The sequence below is a fragment of the Rousettus aegyptiacus genome, unplaced genomic scaffold (assembly GCF_014176215.1).
Source record: "Rousettus aegyptiacus isolate mRouAeg1 unplaced genomic scaffold, mRouAeg1.p scaffold_m13_p_1, whole genome shotgun sequence".
In the NCBI taxonomy this organism is placed as follows: Eukaryota; Metazoa; Chordata; class Mammalia; order Chiroptera; family Pteropodidae; genus Rousettus; species Rousettus aegyptiacus.
In genome coordinates, this window is record NW_023416284.1 from 146710656 (window position 1) to 146733758 (window position 23103).

The 23103-nt window shown below is 42.9% G+C and overlaps 1 protein-coding gene across 7 annotated transcripts in view; it reads right to left on the reverse strand.

The window, feature by feature from the left end:
- Positions 1–23103, reverse strand: part of FYN (FYN proto-oncogene, Src family tyrosine kinase) — a 198977-nt gene that overhangs the window by 40591 nt on the left and 135283 nt on the right. For all 7 annotated transcript variants that reach the window (XM_016136988.2, XM_016136987.2, XM_016136993.2 and 4 more), the window contains 5 exons: positions 14764–15015; positions 11167–11263; positions 4499–4597; positions 1589–1692; positions 501–650 (listed from right to left, as the gene is read on the reverse strand). In XM_016136988.2, the coding sequence (XP_015992474.1) occupies positions 501–650; positions 1589–1692; positions 4499–4597; positions 11167–11263; positions 14764–15004 (691 nt within the window). In that variant the 5' untranslated portion in view covers positions 15005–15015. The remainder of the gene's footprint in view (positions 1–500; positions 651–1588; positions 1693–4498; positions 4598–11166; positions 11264–14763; positions 15016–23103) is intronic.

Below are 23103 nucleotides of genomic sequence, written 5' to 3' on the forward strand. Positions count from 1 at the left end.
GATTCTGTTTGGCCAAGCCTACCATGAGGGGCTAGCAAAGGAAACTACAATTGACCCTTGAACAACACAGGGGTTAGGGGCTCCAAGCCCCATGCATCAAAAATCCACATCTAACTTTTGACTCCCCAAAAGCTTAACTACTAATAGTCTGCTGTCGACTGGAAGCCTTAGTGATGACATAAAAGTTGATTAATACATATTTTGTGTTATGTGTATTATATGCTGTATACTTATAACAATGTCAATTAGAGAAAAGGAATATTATCAGGAAAATTACAAAGAAAATACATTTACAGTACTGGACATATTTATTGAAAAAAATACACATAGAGGTGGACTTGCGCAGTTCAAACTCGTGTTGGTCAAAGGTCAACTGTATTTTACCTGTGACTTTGTATATATTTGTTGTACCTCTTCCCCCACCTTTCTCCTTTCCTGCTCTGTGCCCACCCACTTCCTCTGGTGTCCAAATGCTTAGTCCTCGTTAGAATTAAGGTTACCTGAGTAATGTTGTACGAGTTGCTGAAGTGTTTCAAACTGGGCTCGGGTGGTAATATAGTATCCACCATTGTCGAGTTTGCGAATTTTATAATGTTTGACGTGGTCTCCTTTCATATCATCCCAATCACGGATAGACAGTGAATAGGCACCTGGTAAATATGCAAAGCATGAGTAGCTCCAATCACTTGGAGTGCTCATTTGATTTTTTAGGTCTTATTTACTTGACTATTCTGATTAACAATTATCAAGGAGACACATACATGCGCGCATGCACACACATACACGCGCTTCCACTCAGTAACATGGGAAGAAAGCACCTCTTTCCTGTAAGTGTCAGAAAATATTATCAATAAAATTATTTTACCCTTGAGAATGAAGCCTTCTCGGATTTTTTCCTATGACCCCCCTGACCCCCAAGGGACAAGATGAAGAGAGGCGCAGACATTCGAGGCTGACACTGCTTCCTCCGTCTCCATCACCCACACGGAGCGTCACGGAGGCAGGGACAGCATGTACTAGAGAAACATAAAGACTGTTTCTCTAGAAGTGAGCTTCCCACTTCTGCTTCATAACACTTTTCACAGGAGCAGGTAACCCGTGTCTGGAAGATCAAACTAGAAGGCTGCTGCTCTTTTCCTTGGCCCCTCTCCTTTTGTGGGCTCTACTAAGACGTTAAATAATGAAAAGTCCTCAGTTATGAAAACAACAACAACAACAACAACAAAACAAAACAAAACAGAATAAATGCAAAAACGATCTGTGTGTTTGGTGCCAAAGAACTAAGAGTTTCAGAAATTCATAACTCTAAAGGACTTCTGAAAATTCTATGATCTCGTGTGCCTGAAGGAGTGAAGCTGCCTCAGCCCCCCATTTCAAGAGGAAGGTCTTGATCTTGAGCCCCTGTTGTCTTTTTGGAGCTGTCTGCAGTTCTAGAGCCTGGAGGAAAAACAAACTAGGACTCTGCTCACAAGGCAGGGAGGATATGTGCCATTTAAAAATCCTCGTCCATTAGAGATAAGCCTTTCATCCCCTCTGACTAATCCACAGATATGAATGACAAGCCGACTTCTTCGGCTTATTATCTTACCTTTGGTGGTTTCACTCTCACGGATTAGAAAGGTACCTCTTGGGTTTCCGAAGGACAAAAGCTGTCGCTCAGCATCTTTTCGGCCAAGTTTTCCAAAGTACCACCTTTGAAGGAGATCAAGAAAAGGAAACATTTCAAAACAATCACTTACAAAAATGGAATCATGTAGGCTCTTTTGTCCATGAATTCTCACCTCTGATTTCATCCTTAGGTGTTCCCTATCTATTTTTCCCTAGTCTCGTCTAGTTTCCTTTCAATCTATTCCCGGTTCTATCCCTAATCCATCCCTTTCACTCTTTAGAAAAAAAATCAGATTTGAATTGTGGGCTATTTTCCTTTCCTCCAGAGGTGACAAGAACCAGTTTGTGTTAAAACTGCCACCTGCCTGCACAAAAGGAGAAATCTAAGACCTTGTTTGAAATGGCAACCACAGGAGATCTTTCCCACACACATCTATAAGACCATGGATTTCTGACCATAATTACAACCTCTGGGAAATAACAAAACACAATCTTAGTGTAAATAAAGGTCATTAATCAGATGTTTTAAAAAAAGTCAGTCAGAATAGGTAAAGAACAAAGACATGGTATATTTAGTAACTTCCTACCTATAGGAACTCTGAAAAAGATGGTCAAGACTACTCCTAATTGCGATGAGTGCTGCCCTTGGATGCTGTTTGTATTGTCTTCCTGTCCAGCAGGTGTGACAGCTCGAATAAGTCAAAGGCATTTGCCAAGTGCCTGGGTGGGATCTGCTGCACCTGTGCTCTGGCACACCTGTGCTCTGGCACAGCTGCAGGGCCAGGTGACAGCACACGGTCAACGAGCACGTCCTTGAAAACGACCTTGGTATTATGGATGTGTTCATATTCTTCCTGTGATGACATTCCTGTGCCGCTTTTGGAGGCATCACATCAGGTCTCCTCACAACCTTTGTCATCTGTCTTTTATCTGCCCCCTGCAGTCTCCAGCCCTAACCATGGCCCAGCAATTAGTTAATGTTTCAGCACTAGGTGCTGAACGAGCAGCAGGTGCTCCAAGAATCCAAGGGAGAATTTGGGAGCATTCCATTGGAATCTGTGTAATGGAATGACTTTAAGAATATTTAACTGTGAAAGGATCCAGTTTCTAAAATGAAATTTCAATTCATTATGCTTGAACTTGAACATAGCTATTATGTGTTCACTGTCAAATTCTTTTGTGAATGAAAGAGCTTCACTGAAGAAAAGACCCTGCCTCTTACTCCTCAGTGACTTCTAAAGGCACCAGACTGTGTAACAATCCTAACCTAGCACTAGATTGTATAAAAAGAATTACACCAGGTACTTATGAGATATGACTTTTTGAGTTTGTATCAATTAAAATGCAGTGTAAACACGAACAGTGGTAAAAAGAGAACTATTAGAACAATGGATTGCACTAAAACAATAGTATTTTAAGATAATGACAACTGTATATGTAAAACCACAGGGCACTATATTTTAAATGCTATTTTATTCTTTAGAAACAAAATATTTAAAAGATTGACCATTATAAACACAACTTAAATATATAGCAGGTAAGTTCCCGGTTAAATCAAAAGAATGCTACATTTTGGTGGTACCCTTTATTCTGAAAGAACACAAAGATGGTTGCCAATCTGCCCTAAAATAAGAATTCGATACAAATTCCTTTATTCACTAATGATGAAATACACTCACCAGGAGAAAGAAGGAGCTCAGGACCACTGAATATTTGAGAGTGGGAAACAAAATAGATCTTCTTACAGAAAATACAAAGAAATTAAAGACAAGAGACTGATCCAACTGGGGGATTTGGCTGAGGTGTCGAGTCTAATCCTCCTTGCAATTTAAACAAATCCAGGGCAAAATTAAATATCAGAGCCCAAGGTTGGGCTCCGTGGCTGACTTTTCTCCACTCCCTTTTTGGTAAGGTAAGACTGCCTCCACCGAGCAGGAGGGGCAGGCCCCCAGGGCGTCAGGGAGGAGGCCAGGTTCTGGACTTTGGGAGATCATGGCCCAGCTCACTTTCCCTCAGTTCAGGAATTAAGGTCACCACAAAGCTACTCCAACAGTTCTTCACTCTGAAAGTTCCCTTAAGTTCCCACGGGTCAGGGGAAGGAACAATGGCTGTTCCTTCTGGGACGCCCTCAGCCTATCCAGAACTGTTCTTTCTGGAATGCCCTCAGCCTATCCAGAACCACCTTCCAGAACTGTTACTAGCAAAATCCTTGGGCCAACTAACTGCTAGTCACGAGTTACTATCAAAGATAGCAACCAAGACCCCAAATCAAAGGGCCACTTGAAATGCATTGTCGCAGGATTTCCCAAGTTGTGCGACACATCCTATACGAGACAGTTCTACCTGGAGCATGGAAAGTATATCTTTTTAGTGATCCTTAATATTTCTGATTACACTGAAGAGAAAAATCTCAATTTGATCTTTAACAATTATTTGCCACCTGCCTCTCTCTCCTGCTCTCCCTTCCTCCCACTCTTACTTATATTCTCCCTTCCCCCCCCCCCCAGGAGACTGCAGGCTTAGAACCTTGCGTTGGCATAATACATCATATTTCATCATATTTTTATGGTTACTTTCTATCTATGGTGAGTAATATTGGGTTTTCAAGTAGGATACTGATAGGAAGTTTCCTTTCAAAATAAATATGTTTTTAAAAAGTAAGCAGGCTTAGAGAAAAATAGTACGTTAATCATAGTACCAGTATTGCATAGATAATGCAAAAACCATGGCACAGAGCCTGGGAAACACGGCATCCCACATTCTCTCAACCCCTAATTGCTCTAGTGAACTTCTTCCTTCTGCACAACGTTGATAGCATTTTATTGTGCCAACTAACTTTAAAGAGCAAGTAGTTTAGGGAAAACAACAAGACAACAACAACAAAACATACTCTTCTGCCTGAATAGAGTCAACTGGAGCCACGTAGTTGCTGGGAATGTAACCCGTGTCTCCAGTTGTCAAGGAGCGAGCTTCCCACCAATCTCCTTCCCTAAAAAGAAGAAAAGAGAAAAAGTAGTGAATACAGTGACCATTACAATGTTTTGCAGTTAAGGACTCAGTGCTATAGGAGCGTATGACTATCTCATAGTCATTCTACCACCTGACATCTCCAAACTCTAGCACAGCCCTCTGTGAGAGTGGAATGATTACAATCAGAGTCCACTGTGAACTGAATCCAGTATTGTCTCTCATATTTGGCCTTCTCTGTCAATTAAGAATGTAGGAGCCTGGCCATGAGAGGGCTCTGTGTGTATGTGTGTGTGTGTGGGGTTTGGGGGGAGGGTTGCTTGGTAAGTGTCCCCTACTTGGACAGAGGGGAAGGGAACGCAGCTCCAGGCTACTTAAGAAAAACACTGTAACACATAACAACAACAACAAAAATGGTAATTCTGTCAGGAGAAAGACATGTTAACTACCCTTATTGTGGTAAACATTTCACGATATATACATGTATTAACCCATCACAATGCATACCTGAAAGTTATACAATATGTCGATTATATCTCAAAAAGCTGAGGAAAAAAAGCACACACTAATAGTGCTAATTTAGCGAACAGCCTCCATTTCATCCCCCACCCTGAGGCAACCAGTATCCTTTGGCACTGGTGGAGAGATGCAAGCAACTGGCCAGCCATTAAAAGATTCTTCAGGAAAAGGAAAGGAAAAACATAGCTGCAGGCCATCTGAGAAAGGAAGCCTGTCAGGAGGTGCAGTAAGGTGTGAAAGCATAGTCTGAGTATTTGCCGGCCTTGCTCTGAATTAAATTGAGTAGGATAATAAAGACTACAATAGGGTAAGCCTTGCTCAGACATTTTCGACCTGAGGTTATTCCATCGACTATTTACAGTAATGATCTGAGTTTCTCTGGTGGTGGGAGAAAAAAAAAAAAAGGTGGGTGTAGCTGTGTGTGTATAAGAGCAGAGGGAGAAACAACCCTCGCTACGGGAGTGAGATTCTTGGTCACATCGCTTTGTGCCTGTGCCCCAGCGTTCCACGCGGTAGCCCATTCTCGATCTGTAGAGCTCTCAGAGCTGGGTGCCAAAAGACGTGAAAGGGGGGGACGTATAACGCCACCTTCCACTTAAAACAAATGGATTAATTAAATGTTTAGACTTCACGTGCGCAGACACATAGCTGCGTGTGGCAGAGAGCGGGGATGGAGTACATGTCTCTCCTCTCCTTGTTAGCAATGGTTGGCGGATGTACGTGAGGCTGCAGCTCGGACAGTGACGGATACTGACACTGTCCACAGAACCCTCCGACAGCCTGCCGTCAGGAGTGTGAGGGGCTGGGGAGGACACGGCCGCCCTTGAACAAATCGAGTCCTATCAGACTTCTGATCACCAGAGCTGAAATACCCCACCTGATCACCAGTGACCCAGCTCCTTCTCCCCATATTTTGGTCCTTGGGGCAGCAAGAGAATCCCAGCCCTTTCTGAAATACACTTTTGGCTGGGCTCTGTGTCGAAGCCCTCACCCAGGGAAGAAAACGTGTTGGCTTTCGGCCCTGGTCAAGATCTTCCTCAGACTGATTTAATTAGGTAGAGAATAACCAGCCTTCACATGAATTGCAAGCCTTACTCAAGAGTCCCATTCTCTAAAGAATGACTGAGCAAGGTGACGATGAGCAACGACTCCAGAGGGGATCTGAGAAAGCCGCAGACAACTGGTGACCAGCCTACAAGTGCTCTAGGTGCATTTGTGGGTACGAGTACCACAGAAGAGTCCATAAGAAAACAGGGTGCTCGCAAAAGGTTTTAGAAACTTATGTTTTAATTTTTCAGTCTTTCCTTTTTCACCCTATTAAACAAATTTAAACAGAAAAATCAACCAAAAGAGGGAGATTGTTCTCATAGCCAGAAAGTCCTTAAATTTAGTTCATGTCCAGATTTTTATTATGAAATAATTTGTACATACCTAAGAACAGGTGTATATGTGAATACCTGTGAACCTCACTACCCAGCTTGAGAGTGAGACCGTCACCAGTTCTTGTGGATTTACCCTGTGCACTCCTCTGTCATGTCCCTCTGCCTTTCAGGTTCGATTCGTGAAATTAAAAATGTCATTTCTATGTCCTCCAAAAAAATACGTGCGTTTGTAAGTATATCATCTAAGAACATATGCAGAAGTTTATTTTTTCTTTAAACTTGTGTTTAAGGAAATGGCTTTGGAGTCATCTTTACTGATGACAACGTTTACTGCTCTGCAATTCCACTAGGTGGAGACAGTTCATCATAAAATAACAGTACCCATTATCTTCCTGCCTTCTCTCTTTCTTTCCCTCACACCCCACATTACACCCGGGAAATGATCCAAAATGGTGAGGGAAAAATTAAGTGCTTGCAGAAGAGGCTTATTTTTTTTTTTTAATGTAAGATAAACTTTATCAAGTTAGTTCTAATTAATTTAAATTCAGAAGAAGAAAGTCTAGTATCAATTTGAGGGCACACGGTAATGCCACCTGGGGCAGAAAGTCAATACATTTTGTTGCAGGTTGGGACAAGTTCAGTCTTATTCAGGTGATCTGGTAGTAATCAAATAATTTCCATTTAACATCCGCTATTAACTATCTTATTTGGGTCTTGGCACTTAAAGATTCGGCACTTAGAATCCAACTATCAGCTCATTCTAAAGTCATGTATCAGGAATTCATGATTTTCTCTTAAGTGACTCCATTAATCTCACAAGAGTCTTCAGTTACTCGTGAAAAAGATAAAATACTTTTCTCTTTTTCTAGGCCATCTCGGGTCACTTTCTTCATCAAAGGAGATATGACGTGACAAAGACACAATATATTAGGTAGTAAACCTCACGTGTTGTGCCCGGGGAGGCTAGTACAGACTCAAAACATCTATCGAAAAAGTCTTTTGAGCATTTTATTTTTATTTTTTGAATACACTAGAATGCCAATTCACTGACAAATAAATAATATACTCTACAAATCATTCATCTAGATTTAGGAAAATAGGATCTCTACTCCGCTGCCTTTTATTGCTTTACTTGAGTGATTGTGGGTAATTAGTATTGTTAAAGCTTCATGTCTTTAAACTGTTCTTCCAGTTCAGATATTTCATTAACTTAGAGTTGGTGAGATATTCTTTAACTGTCATCTTGCTCTGATTCAAATATGTGATTTAAGCCCCGGCTCTGAACAGCTTCTAACATTTTATAGCAGCTTCCCCTGTTCCTCGAATTTAAAGACTTGTTAGAAGAGCCTGGTCCTAATCCATGAAATTGCTCATAGGGCTTGTACTTCCAGAGCCGGGAGGCCCCGATGGAGCCCGAAGCCTTGAGGAGACAGGAAGTGGCATTTGCAAACAGAAGTCAGCCTTGACCTGTCCAGCTGTGCAGCATTTTTATTATAAATGTTGTTTTCTTTCTAAATTCGGCATTGTCCATCTTACTTTCAGATAGCATGTCCGTAATAATTTTATCAAATGTGTAGATGGAGTTCTAAGCCAGGATTTCTTCTTATCACAATGAAAAGAATTTTAAAGGGGTCACTACCCTAGACAATGACCACTATTCCACTCTGTTTACTATATTTTGAGGAGTTGCTGTGTTTCTATGTGGTAAATCGCTGGTCAGGAACTGTGAAAATATGAAATAAACACAGACGAATTTAAATATTTTGCAATATGGGTTCGAGTTTAATAATGTCTGAGTATACTACACTGAGCACTTACAACAGGTCCAAGAAGGGCTCCCCATCCTGGTATGGGGCAGCAGTGCCATTGGCTCTGGGCACAAGTGCACACGCCTGTCACATGGTTCAGACTTACTTTAAAACACAAAAGCCAGCCCTGGGGCCTCCCACTTCTGCCTCTTGACAGGGAAAGGAGTGGGAGGACACACCAGGAGGTGTGGCAGCTGCCCCAGGGAGAGCAGAGCCCCATCCTTCCCCCTTTCAGCAGATGAGAGCCCGGGCTGGAGAGGCTGGGGGAGGGGAAGGAAAATCCTGCCATCTGGTTCTGTATTACTGCTTTGTTTTTCCTTCGTGATTTTCTCTTCCCTGTTATTACCCTTGACTTCAGGATGTTGTATTTGTTACAAAAACCTTATCTTTTTCCCCATAACCTTGGTAAAGGGTATTTAAATGGCATGTAGGATGAGGAATTCCACTGGCAAGAAGAACATTAAAGAGAGAAAAAAAAAAACTTTTGTAACATTTTCTGCTAAGAGAACAGGGTCAGAGACTCAAAGCCTTCTTTAAAAACATTACGGGTCATGCATGCAAATTACAAAATATAGATTGAGATAGATCTGATCTTCCTTAAATGTTTCTCCAAAATTTTGGTTGGTTGCCATTGTAGATCTATCCATATCGATAAAGGAAGAAGTCAGGAATTTGACTTTGGCATGGACTGGCTTTCCGAGTGCCCTACTACCTGGCGCACAGATCCACCTGCAGTGTGGAGAAAACCCACAGATGGAGCGCTGTGTCCAGTATTTCCTTCCTCTCCTTTGGTCTTATCTTTCAGAAGCTGGTTAAAAGTTTTAAGCAGCCTTGGCACTGAGAGAATGCTACATAAAATGGGGAGGGGAAATGAAGTATATTTCAGAATTCAAAGTTGGTAGTCTCTGACAAGAAGTATTCATCTGAGAATCAAACTAATGATAGGGAACCATAAATCCCAAGATATCATCAATTCCCTCTTCTTCCACCTCCTGGCCAACCTTCTACCTTCGTGGAACTAGTCCCCTTTGACGGGTCTCTGGGGCTCTCCAAGACTGAACCTGACGCTGTACTCGGGATGCACCCTGCATGCCACCCTAGGCTCTGCCACCTGCTAGTTTCTCTGTGTACCTGCACAACTCCTGACCCTGAGCCTCTGGCTCCTCATGTGTCAAGTGATGACTATGAGACAAACCTCCGACAGTTGCTATGAAGAATAAATGAGAACATGTGCAACTTAGCACATGGCTGCACATAAAGAGCCTTCGATAAATGGCAGCTGTTTACTATTTTTTAAAACATTCCTGTGGCTATACGAGGACGCCTCTTGGGGGTCTTCTTGATCTGATCTGCGTGCTGGTTGCACAGGCATGTTCAGTTTGTGAAAATCTCCAACTGCACACTTTTAAAAAATTGTGGTAAAATATACATAACATAAACTTTGTCATTTTAACCACTTTCAAGTGTGTAGTTAAGTGGCATTAAACACATTTTACATCGCTGTGAGACCGCACGCATGCTTTTGATACATGCGCTTTTCTGCATGCATTTGAACAAAAAGTAAAAACAAAAACAAAAACAAAAACACCCACCCATAACTCAGTTAGTGATGATAATAATTAAAAAAAAAAAAAATCCCAGAATCTTGCAGCTGCTATGCAGACAGTGTCTTCTGACGTTCAGAAGAGTTACTGGCCTCTCCTGGGAGGAAGTCTGTTCTGGCTGTTGGAAGGTGGCACATTCTCAGTATACCATCCTGAGACGTGGGAAGCCCACCCCAGGGAAAGGGCGGGCTTTCCAAGGAGGCAGGCTCCAGGGCCTGCAGGAGTTCCCTGCTACGATGACCATGCCTCTTCCCTGTGACGGGCTGGTTGGATGGGGCTGCCTCTCACCTGCCTCTCCTCACTCATGGCCAGGCTTCAGGTGCTCCTGCCATTATGAAATCCAGTTTGCTCAGGGAGCAGAGGATGGAACGACCAGACCTGGCAGCACAGGAGAACTTCCTGGGGGCCCTCAGCCCCGAGGGGCACTCTTTCCCAGTCACTGGGGAGTGCTCACAAGGAAAAGCTGAGGTATGGGGAAGAAGGCCTGTCTTGCTGACGTAGGACACCACCACTTTCTCCAGAGCCTGGATTTTTCTGGAGGGCCCTTGTCCATACACACTGCCTTAACTGAACAGAGGCGATGCTCAAAAACTACAGAGAAATCTGACCCATATTTACTCTTCCTCACGGTGGTATGAAATGTAGTATTTGAAAAGTGCGTGAGTCTCACCCTTGAAACTTCCCCATTGCCTGTTTAACTGTCGTTCCTTCTGGCCACATTTAAAATGCATGCATGGTAGTCACTCCGAGTGGGCGAAATCACTTCTCTTTCCATCGCACAAAGATTTCAGCCACTTGCAAATTTTCGTTATGGGGAAATGCCTCCACAGGCTTCACCAATCGAAATGTTTAGCAGTTTTGGAAACAGAAGGAACTCGTTGCCAGCCTTACGTGAGGGCTTAGCTAGTGTAGCATCTGACATGCTAAAAAACTCTCCAGGCAGAGAAAGGGTATCGTGGACAGTCAGGCCTTGTGCCAATCACCAGAAAATGTAGATTTGCAGATGCTGGTGCTTTTGCAACTTTTAAACCCATAACAAAACCCAAACCATCGACTCTGCTACTATAATACCCTCCAAAAAGCTCCCTGGACAGATAGTGCCATAAAATACTGTACTGGTTCACTGGCTCATTGTTTCTCAAGTTAAAGTGCTATGAATTAATGAACTGAGCTACTGTTCTTTCAACATTTCAGATATCTGAAAAGGTGCAGACTGGGAACAAGATTTTTTCCCCAATCTGAAAGGCACATGTGCTTCCCCATCTTTTCCAAACTTACGAGCTGTTCAATATTTGAAATTTCTCTCCTTTGTGAAAAGTCAAGTCATCTTCCGTCCGTGCTTCATAATCATAAAGGGCCACAAACAGCGTCACTCCTGACAAAATGAAATGAAAAGGGGGGAGAGATTATCACACAAGAGGAAATTAATTCCAAGAAATTAAATCTTCGATAAAATCTCACTCTTGAAATCTACAGTTAATCACGCAGCATGGTAATTAATGTGTGCAACCAGGGTCGCAGAGCTCAATTTATGCTTCGGTCTGTGGAGGTGAAACATTGCTTGATCTGACTAAAACCTGGAGTTGAAGGACTTCTCTCTCTGTATACCTTTGAATGAGTCCTCGGGAGGTGACAGATATTAATAAGTCCACAGTGAAGGGGCAGCAGCAGCAGCGTCATAGCTCAGATTTGCAGAGCTCTGCGGCCATTATAGACATCCTTTATCTGACACTCAGGAGCCCATGTTAGGTTCTGCGTAAGATGGATCACTCACTCTTTCTCCTGGCACAGCAGTAACTACAATGTAGCGGGAAAACTCCTTCTGCAGCCTGGAGACCGAGAAGAGCCTCTCTGTAAATGTTCACCCAATTAGATGATGTCTTGCCCTTGGCATTTGCAATTGCTTTTGGGACTCCTTCCCCATTCCCCTCTCTCCTTCTACCTTGAAGTCACTCCTCTTTGCGCTGACTCGTAATACTCGCTTTTGCTCATAGCCACCTTATGTCTCCTCATCCAGTCCCTCCTCACACAGGCCCCTCTTGCTTTTTGGAAGTTTGCTATTAACGGCACAGAATATTCAGTGTCCCATGTGGCCTAAGGTAGAGTTCTAAGGCAGCCTCAATGATTCGCCTCCTGGATTCATGCCTTGTGCGACACCGCCCCCTCCCCCTCTGCCCTCTCGTCCTTGAGTGTGGGAGAACAAGTGACTTGCTTCTAACCAACAGAACACAGCAAAGGTGATAGAATGTCCCCTAAGAAATTAAGCTTCAAAGGACTGTGACTTCTGTCTTCCTAGCAGACTTATTCTGTTATTGCTTTGGCTTGAACACTTTTATGAAGCAAGCTACCATGTTGGAGAGGCCCACATGACAAAGCATGGAAGGTTGGCCTTTGGCCAACACCCAATGGGGAACTTAGTCCTGCCAAGGCCACATGAGCTTGGCAGCAGATCTTTCTCAGCTGGACAGAGAGAAGCCTATAGCCCAGCCAACACTACTTGATTGTAGCCTGTGAGAGATTCTGAAATACAGGAACCAGCTAAGTCATTCCCAGATTCCTGACCCACAGAAATTGTAAGATAGTGAACGAGCATTGTTTCAAAACTGCTAAGTTTTGTGGTAATTTATTATGTGGCAATTGACAACTAATACATCCCATTTCTCTGCTCTCTGGCTTCTCATTTGGATCACACACTTTAAAGTGCCTGATGTGGCCTGAAGAACACACAACATGGATTCTACTCTTTATTGAGCTGCTACTTTGTTGCGTGGGTAGTTCCAAGGGAACAGATGTGAGACTATTCAAGACCCAGAGATGGAGGCAGGGCTTGTCTTTCCACCCATCCCAAGTGGGACTTGCCATAGGAGAGCTGGCATTCAGAAGGTCTGACCCTGCGAAGCAGGGCTCATTTGGCAACTGTCCTCCTTTCTTTAGATTTCTTTGAAAGGTTAGAAAAGAGGCTGGCATAAAACAAAAAAGTGGGAGCCTGTAAGGCCATGCCTATTCTCATTTAACACTCTATTAACAGATTCCCTTCATTGCGTAATTTAAAAACAGACCTAGACTCCATTGTCTAGAAGACAAGGCACACGCGATGGGCATTCCCACCCCTTGTCTGCATCAGCTGGCAAGTTCTCACTGGGCATTTTTATCTTCTAGGGGTGGAAGGGAGTGTCTAAGATGGTCACAGGGACACACAGGCACTGTTTCTGGCTTTAAAGCACTGAAAGCAGTGGTGGGGAGAAAGGCGTGCATGCAAATACAACAAAGCCAAATAACAGAAAGCGGAAAAACCTGCCACTATTTGGGGGTACTGTGTTTTAACTTTCAAACTTATGCTGTCCCTGACTAGAGTATAGACCCACACATTCAAGGTGAGTAGCTTTATGACCATCTCTAGTGGCTTTATGAATGATACCTGCAGACACAGGGATTCACATCCAGCATTGATGAATGAATGAACAAGGTCAATGGCTCTGTCAGCAGAATTCAGAGTCTGGCTGGCAAAGCACTCAGCCGGCACAGGGAGTGTGTTCTGGGTGCATATTTGGCTCTTTCTTTTTCTCTCCTGCATTCTCAAGAGACTTCCCTAGACAGCCTGACGACCTCTTTCCTTCCTCCCTCCATGCATTCTAGGCTCCTTCCAGGAAGGCAGCAAGGACGAGTAAGTGTACCTAGTAGTATTCATTCACACAGGCAAAGCCAGCTTTAAAGAGAAAGCTAATTTCACCATAACACAAGGACATAATGCCCAAAGCTCTGGGTCAGGTGCCCTGGGTATAACTACACTGGCCTGTTGCATGCGGAGAGAAGAAAACCCCTGCTAATGCCTCAGCAGCACCAAGTCCCCAGGTAAAAAGGCCCAGCGGGTCCTAATATAAGACATCGGCTCTCAGATGAGCTGATAGCACAATGGCCGATGCACATTTCTTTAAACTTTTGTAATGAACGAAATAATTTTGGAACAAATAATGTTAAATATATAGTTACGATGATTCACACACTGGGAGATTTGGAAGACTCTGGATGTATGAGATAACTTGCAAATGTTTCAGAAAACATATGTCTGAGAATGTATGCCAGATATTTTACAAAGTATTAGCTAAGTCAGCAAATGCACATGGCAGTCAAACATAGTTTGTGGTGGGAAAGAGAAGGAAACTTAAAAACAAATGAGAACAATCTCTTAGGATACATAAGAGTCCATTTTAAAATACAAAAGATACGTGAAAATACTTGAGGGCTGATCAACTCAGTCACATGGAAGATAATGGGAAGATCAGAGAGAGAATCAATGATGATGAATGGCCAAAAATATAATGCTGCCAAATGACCCCCACAGGCTGAGCAGTGACAGGCAGGCTGAAGATAGGAAAGATGAGGGGGGAGGGGTAACCCTTGTAAAGTGGCTCTTAACCTGGAGATGGGAGGAAGGAATGAATTAGTGTCTGGAGAACTCAAACCATACACTGTCAGATCCAGACCCAGAGCTTCCAATTCAAAAGCTCCGCGATGAGGCTCTGGCATCTGTCTGTATTTTGCAAAAGCGGCCCTAATTATTCTGAGCCAGCCTGCCGAGGTTGAGAGTCCCCGGCCTAAAGTGCCGCTGGAGAAGTTCTGGCTCATAACCTATGCAGGACCCGCACAGAGCAGCAACTTGGGGTCCCTGCACCACTGTTGCCCGCATTTTGACGTGTGCTCCAAGCTCTGGATCTTATACAGCTCCTCACAGATGTTAGGTGGAGACTAATGAAAAACCTAAATGTTAAATCCTTAGTCAAAGGGAGCTGACCAGAGCACAAATGTTCAATTGTCAAAAGGATGAAGAGCAGCTGCTTCACCCCAACTCAGCCTTCTGCTGCCCCTGGGCCTTACCTGTTCCTCCTCTCGTTCGCAAGGTCCCAGTATGAGACGAAGAGTTCACACCCCCAAAGACGGTGAGTCCTTGGCCTCCGGCCGCGTGGAAGTTGTTGTAGTTTGGGATGGTGGTGAAGCTGGGGTAGTGCTGAGGAGTGGGATCTGTGCCATAGCGGTACCCGGAGCTCTGGTTCAGGCTGCCATCCCTCTCCTCTGTCAGTTTTGTTGCTTCTTTATCCTTACATTGCACACAGCCCATTATCTAAATTCCTGCCGAAAACATAAAGGAGGCACGTGAACTTGGGTGCTCCTTAGTTGCTGGGTTATTTGACTATTAAAGAGGGATCATTCATATGGCTTGCCCTTGGATATTTCAGGCCTGTGAGGGGCAGGAGGAAAAGCAGTAGCTAGAGTTGATGGTTAGAAGCAACCTCAGTGTCCTTAACTTGACAATCACATTCGTTTCCCATATGCTCTGAGTGATTGGATCGACACAGAGTCGACGTTCACCACACAGCAATTTTCCTCAAGTGAGATCTGCACCATTTAAAATTCTGTAATATCATGTACCTGTCTGAAAACAGCCAAATAATACTTATTATTATGCTTTTGTTTAGTCATCTCAAAAAAAAAAAAGTATGTTCTAGAAAATAAAGTATGCAATATTAGAATAAAGACCTCCATCATGGCTAAGGAAATTTTAAAAAGAAGGTAGAGGTGTGTTAGAAAAGCCAGACTATAGCTTCTAAATGACTCGCTGCACTTCTTCACTCATGGGTACCCATTCCCCAGGACTCGTCTGGTAAATTTTAAGCAATAAGATAATGATAAGTGTCAAAATGAAGAAATAGTTGCTGGAAGAAAAATTAAATTCACAGAAACAAAGAGGTCCAAGTGTATTTGTAGGATGTCATGACAGCCTACTGTAACAAAATCATCGAAAACTGCTAATTAACTCTTTACATTTCCATTAGCTTTTGACGTTTTCCAGAAACACTTAAAAAAAAAATCATTCACATGTTGTAGAGGTAGCGGCGGATTAAAATTGCGAGTTGTTATCACCATACCCTCTTCCAAACCTACTTCTTCTGAGCTCCTCTCAGTAAATGGCACCACCAATGGTGACTCGCTCGCTCGTCTGCATCCTGAGAAGCATCTTTATTTGCTTCGTCTTGTTTACTTCTCACTCTTTCTGTCTCACATTGTATTGTTCAAACATGCTGAACTTCTCAGTTCCTCAAAGGTTCCATTTTTTCAGCTCTCCTTTCAGCTTTGGAACATGGTCTTGAACATTCTTTCCCCCTCCTCTTTGACATACAACACATCCTGCATGTTCCAGTTTAGACACTGCTTCCTCTGCAAAGCCTTCTCTGATTGCCTGGGCTGGAGTGGTTCTCTTCTTAAGTGCTCTCCTGGCATCTTGATTTCCAGCATATTGGCACCTAATTGCACCATATTAAAACATGGCTGGTCCACTTGTTTCACTGCCCAACCGACTGAATTCCCAGAAGGCAGGGCCCTATTCATTTTTGTCATAGCTATATTGCCAGCGCCTGACCCATAGTAGGCGCTCAATAAAGAGCAATTGAATGAGTGAAGATTCTCAAGCCCACTATGATTCTCTTTTACCCTTTCTTTCTCTTTGCATCAAGACCAACCCTTCTTCCAGTGAATTTCATCAGCAGTTTGCCTTGCATTTTTGAATCTACTGGTGTGTGTGAGAAGTGAAGATGATTCAGAAATACAAAGTAAGTTGCTTAAATGACCTCACTATGGACTGCAATACCCTGTCGAGTTGGCAGGGGGCAGGTAGAACATGCAATGGATGTCCCTGGCAAAACTGTGAAGGGTGGTCCACTTGGGACCAAAGCACCAAATAAGAAACACATGACATCATGTATAATTACATGCATTCGCTGAGAAGGGCACAGCTGGTAAAGGATGGGAAGGGACTTGAAGCAGTGAAGGAGAACGAAAGAGCTAGTTTTTGTATAGTACCTTGCAAACCAAAGTGGGGAGTGCCACGTCAGATATGGAGACTCTCGGGGGTGGGGAGGGGGCTCTGTTCTGAGCACTGCTTTTCTCCTACATGGGTTGCGGAAGCAATATCAGACTGTTCTAAAGTCCTCTGAAATTATATGTTTCGATAAATACTTATTGAATTGAATGTCAGTTCCTGAGAAGGGAAATGTTTGGAAATGAGCCGCCTACTGCTTGAGCTGAGATCACCAAATCTGGAACACATTTACTTGTAAATCATTTGAGATTAACTTACAGTATACTGTGTCCAACATGTTTTCTAACTTACGGTAAATCAATGCGACTTTAACAAGTTTCCACTAGGAAATGCAAAACATCTCCAAGGCATGATTTACTGAAGGAATTTCACCATTTGTCGTTGGTGTTGCTTCATTAGACTGATAAATATCTTCTTGCTCACTTTCTATTAACTCTTTCATGGTGGAAAGTCACTCCAAGCTTCTATAAAGGACAGACAGAAGACACTTCTTCTCCCAGGTGTCCGCCCCCCCTACCCCCTCCACCCAGGGATTTCACTGATCTACTGTATTTAAAGGAAGTGAGACCTGAATCACAGAATAACATCATTTATTCCAGTGGTCCTCAGCCAGGGGTGATTTTGCTCCCTCACCAAAGGACATATTAGGCAATGTCTGGAGACATCTTTGGTTGTCACAACTAGATAAGGGGTACTACTAGCAACTAGTGGGTAGAGGTCAAAGATGCTGCCAAATATCCCACAATGAACAGGACAGCCTCCAACTACAAAGAATTACCAGGCTCCAAATGTTAATAGTGTCAAGGTCAAAAAATCCTGATTCATGGAGAGGAAAGAATTTATATCTATATCTTTGAAACAGCATAACAGCTGTTTCCCTTATATGTATGTGATTAGCATGCAATTCAGAATGCCTTCCTTAGGAAAATAGGCATGCTAGGTAAAAAGGAGGCTATTTAAAAAGCTGACATGAAATGCTCTGATTTTTTTCTAGAAACTTGTTCCTGTGATAGAGAAAAGAATCTAAAATCAATGAAAACTCTCATTACAAACTATTCTTCCAACTCCAACAAAAACAAAACGAAACCCTACATCAGAACCCTGCTGAAAACAGGAGCTTATATCTAACCAAACTAAGAAAAAAAACCACAATCTTTTAAAACCCACTAAAAAAAGTATTACCATTGTAATAAATGAGTAACAGCTTATATATAATTCTATTAAATAATGGAAGAAAATAAATAGTAAGCTCCTTGAAGAAAGGGATTCTTTTTTGGTCTTTGTTTTATTTCATCTTTAGTGTCCAGAACAGTGCCTAGCCCACAATAGGAGCTCAGTAAATATTTGATAAATGATTAAATACAAAAAACTAAAACTCAATCAAAATCATTTTGAGGAAAACAATTCTCTTAGGGACAGCTGTTACTATTTCATGCATTTGTAATTTTGAGTAAGGAATGTTTCTGCACAGATCTTGCTTATTCTTCTCCCTTCATTGAAAATCATGAAGAAACCGAAATAAATTAGTAAAAGCACACTCAAGCCATTAAAGTTTAATCATAATGAAAATATTTATATAAGAACTTGTGGTCTTCTTCTCCCTCCCCTGTTGGGGTGGCCTGACTAACCATTTCCTGAAGGAAGAGCCAGAAGATACGCCATGAGTTGAACTCAGTATGACTTCAGGCTCCTTGCCACAAGGCAAAGTTCTCAGCATTTGCGTTACAATAAAAACACCCTGCGTTACGTACAGTTTTGTGGTGGGGCTTTTATGGCCAATGCTGTATATCCACCATGAACACATAATGCACTAATGCACTTGCTCAAGATCTGTGGGGCATTGGGCAACACTGAATATGCCATTCTGAAAGTGATCAGTAAATCATATACAATATCTAAGGAACTCATGACCACCAGTCTCTGCATGTTGCTATGCCTGGAAAACCTGATGAATAAGCACTTGATCAACAGGATCCTTTGCCTGTGTTCAAAGCATCTGGATTATAGCTGCAAAGCTCCCTCTTTGCTGGTCCTACTGCCAATTGAGGGGTTCTGTTTCTACTATGTAAGTAAAACCTGATTTCCTTAGTCCTGTGGATCTTCTTATATGTGCCAACAGCATTAAGCAACTTGGGGGAAGAGTTACCAAAGAGAGAATCCAAGGATTGCCACACCCTGCTCTTGTGAGCATGGCAGACACAACTGGTCATAGTACTTTCTGGTGTTACGCCATGTGCAGCCCCAGAATCTTTCTTTGCATAGTCCTTGAGTAATTGCCTTAAGCTGATACAAAGGTTGGAATCTATCTGCTACTCTGGGTATAGGCCGCTGATCCACAGTGAGTCTGGTTGAATGTACATTCCCTCCATTCATGCCAGAGACCAGGGTCTGGTCTGCTCGATGGCCACCACATACGGATGTGCTCACGTTTTCTCATATGCCTGTATGCTCAGCTAATAACATTGCAGGACTTCTGAGATCTCAGGTGTGTGCAAGAGCTAGGTAGCAAAAATGGAAAGAAGCCACTGGGCATCTTCTGCAAAAGTAAATTACTTTCTCTTGAGACATATAAACTTGCAGGCAGAGGAAGGATAACAGGAGAAGAAAAGTTGAAACTGACAACAAATAACTTTAATTTCAGTAGCGTAAGCACTTATGTCTCAGAAACCAGCCTAGGTGGGTGTGGAAAAGTGACAGCCCTAAGGCATCAGTCACCATCCTTGAGCCTGAGCATGACGGGAAAAGCCATATTGGCCTGTACTCTCTGATGTGGCATGTTACCTGGTGTTATATCATTCACTATTCCTTGAGCTGGTCTCCACTTTACCTGGGCAGGTATCAAAATTAAAGTAAAAGAACAAGAAAGGGAACCAAACACAAATTACTGAGATAGGGACAGCTGAAAAAGAATTTGAAACTGAATTGTAGATTGCACAGTTTCATCCGCTTCTCTGGGAGATAAGAAAAAACTGGCAGCTTAACAAGCAAACGCCCCTTTTCAGTCAACAGTAATAGCATGAAGCAAGAGGATAAGATGTGGCAGAGACACATCAGAAATGACTTAACTTCTGGAAAGAAGATTCATGGCAGGGGGTTCTTGATCCTTATAAAACTGGAAACACCTACAAGAATCAATTTGAGGTGTTTTGCTACATTTTCAATGGAGAAAATAAATCTCTTGAAGTGTACAGAAGCCTGGTCTTTTCCCATGTAACTGCTGGAAGCAAGACATTCAGACAAATGAGCATCACACTGGCAGCAATGGTAGCTGGGCCACAGAACCTGCTACCCAAATTTTCTAACATTTCAATCCCTTACAATGATTTTCAATCCTCTTTGTAGAACACTGGGTCCTGACACCTTACAAAGGAGTGTGTGCAGTGCTGTCTTCTGGGAACAGCCAGGACGGAAGGGCCCTGGATGACTGAGGAAGCTGGAAAAAAAAGCAGGACCCCACTGGACACTCTTGGAAGCACAAACACTCCCCAAGGTCTTGAAGCAGGGAAAAGGTCACAGCTGGGATGGCATCTTGCCAACAAGGCAAAAGCCTCCCTTGGCTGCTCAATGAAAATATGTACCTTGCTGAAAAGGTGGTGTGACAGGCAGAACTCAAAGGTGTGACCAAGAGTCCTGCCCTTGGTGTACAAGTCCTGGGACTTGTGAATGACGAGCAATCACTCCTGCAATTATGTATTTTATTTGGTACAGTTGACTTTAACAAAAGGATTATCCTAGGTGATGTGGCCTCATAAGGTGAGCCCTTGAAAGAGACTGGGCCCTTTCTGGAGAAGCAGATTCAAAGCATGAGAGGCATTCCATGGGAGGGATATTCTTCATTCCAGGCTTTGAAGACAGAGTAGGTTATATGCCCAGAAAGGTGGCTGGCCTCGTGGAGCTGAGAACAGTCCCCAGCTGGCGACAGAAAAGAAACAGGAACCTCAGTCCTATAACCACAAGGAGCTGAATTGGGTCAGGAACCTGAAGGAGCCTGGAAATGGATTCTTCCCTAGTCAAGACTCCAGATGAGAAGGCTGTCAGCTGACACACTGAGTCCTTGTTGTAAGCAGAGAGGCCAGCCACACCAGGCCTGCACTTGAGACTCAGAGCTGTGAGTTCATAAACGAGCGCTGCTTAAGCTGCTGAATTTGTAGTAATTTGTTATAAAGCAACAGAAAACTAATATATATTTTAGTAGGATGGGGCATCATGGAGATAAAGGCTCCAATCTTGGCAGTAATGACCAATATCAACTGAGGTCTTGCTGCAAGCCAGGTGCAGTGCTGTGTGCTGGAATACACTATCTCGTGAAGTTCTCAAGACAGTCCTGAGACAGGGGTGGTGTTATTTCGCCTCACTTCACAACAGAGGAACAGAGGCACTGGGAGTTCGTCCACAGCTCAGTCAGGGGTGGAGATGAGATCTGAAGCCAGACAGACTGATTCCACGGCCAGCACATGGAGCCTCTGTACTGGAGCTGCCTCCTGCCCCATGGACTCTGGCCAGTCCACAAAAGGGTGTGGGTGCAAGGGTGGGAGGAGCAGAAGGAGAGACATGTGGGAAAGGTCCCCTGAGCCTACAGAATCCTGCTTCATGCGCATGACTATTGAAGGCCCTGATTTTAGGTGCTAGGCCTCCCTCCCCCGCATTCACACCTCAGCCCCTGAGACTGGCTCTGTAGGGGTGCTGGGACCACACCGGGTGTGGTGAGTCACCAGCTTCCATGATGTGGTTTGGCATCTTAATGAACGTTTAAGCCAACGACACTAAAGCAGACCTTAGTTTTCTGATACTTCTTAGATGTGGCGGGGTATTTATATACACCATGAAGGAGTCAGCATCGGTTTCCTTGGTATAAATGTGAGCCTTCCTAATGCGTTTAAAACCTGATTTGCTTTACATGTGAAACTTTCTGGAACATGTTTACTGCATAAACTGAGCCATACATGCAATGCTTCCTCCAAGCACAAAATAACAGGTTTCTACTTGTGGAGTTGGAGTCCTGCGAGGGTGAGCCTCCCGACAAATGTGATAAAACATTTCTCATCTCAGAGGTGAGAAAACTGATATAAAAGCAGAAATATGTACAGCACAGGCACTGGCCACAGGCACAAAGGGAGAACAAAACCTATTTGAAAATCAAACCAAAGCTTTGCTCCAGAAATAATAAGAGGTGGAGTTGGACCCATCTGATCATTTATGTACAACTGGAGGGTGAGGAGGATGGATCACATTACTTTAACTAGAATTTTTTTTTTTTTTTGGCATCTCTTCTCTGGCTTGTCTTGTTCAAATGACCCCCAGGCTGAGAACCGGCAGCTCACAGCCCTGTGACATGCCCCTTTTCCTTTCTGTATCACCTCCCATTCCCCAAATGCCCAGAGACGGAAAAACACTTAATGAAAAGAAACTGAAGCGTTAGAGGCCAGTGGTGAGATTAACGTTGCAGTCAGCTAAATGCTGGAACGATTCCCAAACCCAAATGGCCAGATGAGGTTTTAACTGTGGCAAGGCTCCCACAGGAGGAAAGAACGTTTTCTTCTTGCATTCACTTCACTTGGATCTTAGGGTAAAGATAAAAGTGAAATGGTGATAAAAATAACGATATGTTTTAACTGTCCATGCCGAAGGGTTCAGAAAAATTTAGAGCACAGATTGTTAAGTTTTTCAGGTAGGCTTTTCCCCACCTCTTTTTGGATCATATGAAAGTTCTTTGTGGTTAGTATTTGAACGTTTTATCTTATTTCATTTTTATTGAGATATAATTCACATGCCATAACATTCATGCTTTTAAAGTATATAGTTCAGTGGTTTTTAATAACCTTACACTGGAAACCCTGATTCCAGGACATTTTCATTACTCAAAAAGAAACCTTCACCCATTAAGCAGTTCCTTCCCCTTCCCTTCTCAACCCGGACTCTGGCAACCACTAATCTACTTTCTGTCTCTGTGGATTTGCCTATTCTGAACATTTCATATGAGTGGAGTCATGCAATATGTGGCCTTTGGTGACCGGCTTCTTTTACTTGGTATAATGTTTTCAAGGCCCATTTATTTTGTAGCATGAATTAGTACTTTGTTCCTTTTTATGGCTGAAAATATTCCATCGTATGGATATACACACCACTTGTTGTTTACCAATCATCAGTTGATAGACATTTGGGTTATTGCTACTTTTTGGCTATTATGAATAATGCTGCTATGAACATTTATGTAGAAGCTTTTTTTTGGTGATCATATGCTTTCAATTCTCTTGGGTTAATATTTTAATATATAAGGAATTTATATAGATAAGAAAAACCCTAAGAGTAGGCACATGGGAAATAATGTGAATTGGAAATTC